The sequence below is a fragment of the Morone saxatilis genome, unplaced genomic scaffold, assembly GCF_004916995.1.
Source record: "Morone saxatilis isolate NCDOM2014 unplaced genomic scaffold, NCSU_SB_2.0 Contig14, whole genome shotgun sequence".
NCBI lineage: Eukaryota > Metazoa > Chordata > Actinopteri > Moronidae > Morone > Morone saxatilis.
Genome location: NW_023339696.1, coordinates 18,104,704 through 18,111,645, shown reverse-complemented (window position 1 = coordinate 18,111,645; position 6,942 = coordinate 18,104,704). Strand labels below are relative to the sequence as shown.

Sequence of the window (6,942 nt, the reverse complement as noted above, 5' to 3'; positions counted from 1 at the left end):
AGATGTAATTTCGATCGATTTCGACTTTAAATCAAAATCGTGACACCCCTATTATACACTTTTTTTTTTCCCTTTATGGACTGGGTACATTACTTTATCTATATATCTCTTTATCTGGTGTACTGCTATGCATGATGTAGATTTTAAATGTCTGCAATTCTACATTACAAAACCGTCCACTTTCCAAGTGTCTTCAGTCACCAACACACACCATCTCACCTAAAATGCAGAAAGCCTGTAACATTTATTCAGCTGTCACTAAGTTAATGTTAATTCCTTTTGTAACACGATGGCTCATGGTTTCTGTGCTCTCTTCTATCTGGCTGATTTGTCCGTGTCATACCAACAGTTTAAACTTATATAGTTTTTATAGTTTTGAATCAGGACTTTCACTGTTTGGATCAAGCAGCTTGTGAAAGATAATGTGTGGCAAATTTCGAAAAGCCACCCCTGGTATTTAAATGTGTCAGATACATATTTAACCAACATTTAGATAATGTTTTAAGTATCTGATCAGGCTGTTTAGACAGAGTACAGATGGTGAGTCATCGTGCAACTCTGAGACTTTTTTTTCTCACTTTATTTGCAAACTGGCTAAATGTACTGATTTATTTTATTTTTTTAAACATTCACAGCTGTGTGAATGATGGAATATCTGGACACAGAAGGAGCGGTCGCATCCAAGGGATCCGAGGACAAACGCCTAAAAAGCAAAGCAATACTGACATCGGAGCGGTTCAGAAACCATCCAGACAGAATCCGTCCCCTTCGAAGAGTAAAAGAGCGAGTGGGAGCATGGTAGGAGGGAAACTATTTGAAAAACAAAAATCTTATTCAGATGCTCCTCAGTAGTTAAATGAGTCACTACTCGTGCAGCGCTCATTAATCTCTCTGATTTGTAGGTACAAGTGTCAGAGTCGAAGCAGCCAAGAGTTGAAAGCACACACGAGAAACAAAATGAGGTCGGTTTTATTTCTCCTTGCTCTAGATGTTCTTACACCCTTCCCTCTCTGTGTCTCTGTCGCTCTCTTTCGCCCTTGATGGTATTTTTCCTGTCCTAAAGCTTTCAGTGTCTAATCTGTGCAGCAGCTGTTCTGTAGAGCTGTGTATGCCAACACTGAGGACCTGTACAGTGAACGGGGTGTGAGGGTTAATTGAGTGATTTTAATCCTCCTTCACGGTCTGCTGCATCTGACACAGACAAGCAGTCGAGTGTCTGTCTTAATGTGACCCAGTAATGCGTAAACGGCAGATATTACAGAATGCAATGCATCTTCATTGTATTGTCTTTCCGTTGTCCTTCAAAATTGTAGAGCTAAACAACACATATTGAATAGGTAAACGAGTAAATTGGCTGTTATTAGTACAACTCCCTCAGTCTGTGAACACATTTTAGAAATCCAGTCTTATTTAAAATCTTAAATCAGTGCAATAAAACAAAATCAAATTAAATTTCAGCTGAGTTTGTTGTGCTTTGTTTAATTTTGAACCGAAAGTGAAAGAGGCATTTTAGTGTTTTCTTTTTGGCTGTTTAGTTGGTTGGATCAGAAGCTCAAATGGTATCAATTATCAGCCAAACACTGCTATGTCTTCTTATAACAACTGTAAAATTGATTTAATTTCTGTATTTATTTTGCAGGATGGATTTGAGTTTAGTTTTGCGGCAGAACGCCAAAATAGGTAAGTGTGCATGCATAATAATCACTTAGTTTATATTGAAGTGTTAGCCATTTCTATTTGTTTTTGAAAACACACCTTCTTTTTAGGTGTCTAAATTCTAATTATATCGTAGAAGGTTTTAAAAAAAAAATGAGTTTAATTTTTAAGTAATGGTGAACAAAAAAAATTGTATTTAAGGAATAGTCATGTCTGTGAAGCAGCTGTGGTTGAAGTAGTTTTACATATAACCTACATTACCAAGCCAGTGGGAAAGGCACATAGATGTTCTGAGTTAATGTTTTTCATGAACAGGGAACTAGTGAGTGGTAGGATGCCAGAAACAATATCTTGTATTGACATATCGATACACAATACATTGATGCTTTCAGGAGAAAATCATAAGTAGGTGTTTTTATAATGACAGTGTTTCTGCCTCGCGATTTGTGATTTAAAGTTTAATTTCCCTTTTCCATTTTTTACTTTAGGCAAACGGACCAGAAAAGCCCACGGAGAAGGCCGAACGTCTATACGGCAGAAAATGTAGCTGAGCAGTTTTCTGACAGTGCCGCAGAGAATCTTGACGCCACGAAATCTGACATGGATACATGCGGGGGATTGGCTGTTGGGCACACTGTTGAGAGTGCATCTGCCCTGAAGGGATGGGTGATCGGCCCCTTGTTTCAGTCGTTCAAGTCGAAGATGGCCAGCTTCACAGAGATTGTCATGAGTCCTGTTAAACTCTTCAGAGCCAATAGTCCTCCACCTTCCATGGACCAACCGTACAAACTCAATGAGTGTGAGCTGCAGGCCGATGGAACGTCTGACGTTGAACGCTCAGAACCAAACGATGCGTTTCATCCAGAGGAACAAAATGAGAATGGGAATCAGGACGCTGAAGCTAATCAACAGAGCCTCAGTGAATTAGAGGATGTACAAAATACAAAAACTGATGCTATTAAGTATTCTAAAAAATTATCGTTTGATGTGGAGTTGTCACCGCGCGGCTCTGAGCAGGGAGATGAATGTGCAATAACTCAGAAAGAAACAAACATAACTGATTCGGTGCCTTTTCAATACAGCCCCTTACCCTGCATTGTTTCCGAGGAGGTTTCAGAATCTGGTGAGTCCGTTTTCAGGTCCTCTGTCCTGTTTCAGCCCTCTGTCAATGCAAGTGCCTCACATGAGTCCACGTTAAAGATATGTGTGGAGAAGCAGAAAGGCAAACTGGCTGCCCGGCTGAAACCGCTGCCCAGGAAGTGTACAGGGAATAGGAAGAAAGTTACCTCTGTGACTTTAACATCACAGGTCAGAAAGGAAGACTCCGACCCAGAGGCTATTGATGAGCAGGTTTCTCGCATGACTTCAGTCCAATCACACATAGCCGACTCAGGTGATACTGACAAAACACTGTCATCTTCCTCAGTCAGTTCTGCGCAGCCTGACACCGACTGTCCACAGTGGGATGGTGATGACGACGGCAGAAAAAGAGAAAGTTGCGACTCGGTTCGCCAAAGCCTCCAGAATAAATTAAATGACAGTACTAATGGACGGACACTGAATCCTACTTTGGATTCTCAGCGGCTGGAGCGTCAGCTAAACCCTGAAACTTATTCAGCTGGGAGAGCAAAGAGGGAGCTCAAACTGGATTGTCATTTCCAAGACTTTGTGAAGAGGAAAAGATTGACGGCAGATAAATGTACAAAGGATACAAAAAAACGAGAGTTATTAAACGTGGATTCAGATGGTGGCGTATTGAGAGAACTTAGACCACTAAGAAAGGAAGTTGTGTTGACAAATAGCATTGTCGGCGGGGAAGAAACACTGAGACCTGCTAGAAAAAGACCTGCTGTTTCAACAAGAGCAAATAAGAAAGGAGCAGGTGGGCAAGAAATGCTTGCTATGATAAACGAAGCAGTGATGAACACACAGACTGAAAGTTCGTCTGATGCGATGTTGGTTTGCTCACTGGAGAATAGCAGTGTTGTGTCCGAGAACAACCGAAAGAGCAGCAGCAGCAAGGTGAAGCCCAGTGGTTCATGCAAAAGACTAAAGATGAGAACAGGTCTTTCTAAACCTGATGTAATCATCGATAACAGTATGGATCTGGAAACCACCATTGCAATCACCTCTACGAAACAAGAAGTCCCCGTCCACTCTGACATAAACCAGCTCCAGAGCACAAGAAAGTGCAGGACTGCAAACAAGAAACCACTAAAGCGGAAATCGCCCAAGCAGGCGAGTGCAGCTACAGAATCAGACAGCACTGTGGTTTCTACCTCATCAGCATTATCAATGGAGCCATTAGAAGTCTCGCACACAGATTGCCATACCTCTCCGAATGTTCAGAAAGAGGAAAGCGGGAAAATGGAGCTGAACCAAACGTCCAAGAGACCCAAGAAGGGTTGTAGAGGTGCTGTTAAATCATCTGCGTCAGGTGGAGGTCAAGAGACAAAGCAGTGTGCCCATAACCTTCATTTAATAACCAAAGAAAAGCAATCTCAAGAAGGCAAAGTCTCAATGGACCCTGTATATTTTGAAATGACACCTTTTGAAAGTAATCACCAACCTGGTGCTTCAACCTCCCAACCTCATCCAGACTGTTCTGTACAATTAAATAATGTAGTTGAGGATGGCGAAGAAAAGGGTACCGTTCCCGTGGCAGATGAGGTATTTTCCCCCGACGCTGAAGCCGGTAACCACAGCAGCATCGGCGTCTCCAGGCTGAGGTCTAGCGCGAGAAGGGTTAAGCCAAGGAGAACGGATAACCAAAGGAGAAAAAGCAGGGTTTTGAATAGGATGACGCGTAAAGGTGAAGAGATGATAAACTCCGTCACCATGGATGATGCGGACCTGGCCACGGCAGCTACGCGCTCATCAGGAAAGGGCTTGTCGTTGCGCCTTTTACGCAGCTACTCTTGCCCAGAGATCCCCTCCCTCCGTCCCCTCGACACGCCCTGGACTTCCCTGCATTCACCACATCCCGGCAGGAGTCACACACCTCACCAGCATCAGTCGTCCCACACTCCTTCTGTCCATCACACCCACAAATCCTTGCGGCGGGCTCGTCGACACACAGTCTGCAGCGTCGAAGTGGAGCGGGAGATCGCCCCTCTCTGTCTCCGTAAGGAGGTGTACCCATCCAGAAGATCCCTCCCGTATGACGGCGTTACCCAAAACATGTCTCTCAGCACTTCCCTCTCAGCTCTCGCTTCCTGTTTCCTTTCAAGTCCCCTGGCTTTCCTCTCGAAGAAAGTTGACAGCAGAGGAGCTTCTGCCAGCCCCGGCACCTCCAGTTATGTCTCCTCTCCCACCTCCTCCTCGTCTATGTACCCATTGAGCCCCTCCACGTGGCGCCTTTCAGGATTCTTCCAAAGAGCTGACTCCTCCAGTGCTACCATGGACTCTAGTAGCAGGTATCTTTTAAAAGTCTTTTAATAAGACCTGCCAAAGGTCGTCAAATGTTTCATCGCTGTGCTGATGTAACTGAACTCATGGCTTTACCTTTTCTGTTTAGTGGGATTCCCTTGGAGTGTGAGAGAAGACAGCAGAGTGAAGAGGAGGATGACGGCGAGGACACAAGCTCATCCAGTCAGGAGTTTGAAGATGTAGGAATGAGAGAAGAAAAGGCTTTGTCTGATTCTGAAATCAAGGTATACATTGTTTTACATAAGTGTAATGATCTAGTACGTTAGGCGTAATAACACATTGTTACTGTGCCTCATTTTATACTGAATATCTGGTCTGATTTTTGGACAGAAAGCTCAGCTGCTATACAAAATAAGCTGTTTCAAGCCCTGACACTGGCATTTGTCATTAGTTTGATTTACATTCAGCTGACATTTACACCTGGTATTAAAATTCGATCTGTATCTGGACACGTTATCCAGATGAGGAAAAACCCATATTAATGTAATGTGTAAATGCATCGTTATCAGAATGTGATCGGATCTGCCTGACCACATCTCGAGGTAGTCTGTCTTGCGTTGTGTGAGGATCTTAGTTAGCTATAAATGCAATCCATACAACATGCCTGCAACCGTACACGACATAACTGATACAGATATTTGTTTTTAGCTAACATGGCTGAAAGACGCCTATCTCTGATTACTGATGATACATCTTCTCTGTGCTATTTAAGTGTGAAAAGATGAAAGCCATAGGGGTGGGGAATTATCGATATACAGATTGTGTTGCAATTATCTGTGCGGCTGAATAATTAGTTATTGTTTGTAGATTTTAAAAAAGGAATTATATTGCAGTATCTTTGGAAATGCCATTAAATATTTAAGTATGGCTTTACAGATTAATATTGCTCTACGTCACTGAGATTTCCGTTGTTACTGTCTTATCATACTCTATATTTTATCCTCTTTAAAAGTCATATACTTTATTCAGACAGCTCTTACTGGAGATCTTACACTGTGGTAACTCGGAGCTAATATGTTGGTAACCCTGGATTGCTTTTTTTGTTACTGTGTAACTACGTTTGTCTACTATGTTTTGCAGTTAGGTTACTAATCTTATTTTTCATCATCTCAGGTGGTGCAAAAGCACGAGGAACGAGGGAAAGTGTCGTCTATAAGAATTCGGAAAACATTACCCAAACCTCAGAACAATCTGACGCCCATGGGACTGCCCAGACCCGTCAGGTAAATACCCCTATGTACATGAGCATGGATGTTTACTGTTGACCTCGGGAACGGTATGTGTGACAGTCGCAACTCAAAGGTCCACGTACTAGCGTTTTTTTGGTGCTTTAAACTGCATCTCACTGTTAAATCTCACCTTTATCAGCAAATGGAGCTGGCTCAAGTGTCATCAGATGACGGTGTGAAGCGTTGGTTGGTTACGTGTTGCAGTTATTTCTTTGTAACTCTGTAAAAAGGGAACCAATAACAAGTGATGTAAGGAAGATAAACATAGATTATCATAATTACTTTGTTGCCAAAGTACTCAAAGAAAAAGTAATAATTTAAAGTAATTTAACATAAATCAGTTTTCCAGCTAGTGTTACTTTTACTACTAATGTCTATTAGGGCTTTATACATGCAGCATTTAAGTAAAATAACTTTTAAATAAATTATATATACATACATATACAAGGTCATGTTTAATCATTTGAAGCAATGTCAAACGTGCAACGCTGCTAGCGTTTAAAAGTAGGACAGATCCTATTGGGTCAGTGAATTTATGTCAGTGTCAATAAATGCCTGTCATTTATTGAACTATTTCCAATTAATATTCAGATTGACTGCAACAGTGTTTTTTTTTTCTTTCTTTCTT

At 41.9% G+C, this 6,942-nt stretch overlaps 1 protein-coding gene across 1 annotated transcript in view; it reads left to right on the top strand.

Annotated features, from left to right (window-relative positions):
- The window catches only part of prr14 (proline rich 14), a gene marked incomplete in the record, with an annotated part of 15,350 nt that overhangs the window by 6,232 nt on the left and 2,176 nt on the right, over nucleotides 1-6,942 (top strand). Inside the window, 6 exon segments of the mRNA XM_035655638.1 lie at nucleotides 636-798; nucleotides 903-962; nucleotides 1,640-1,680; nucleotides 2,145-5,072; nucleotides 5,174-5,309; nucleotides 6,199-6,308. Of these exon segments, the coding sequence (XP_035511531.1) occupies nucleotides 636-798; nucleotides 903-962; nucleotides 1,640-1,680; nucleotides 2,145-5,072; nucleotides 5,174-5,309; nucleotides 6,199-6,308 (3,438 nt within the window).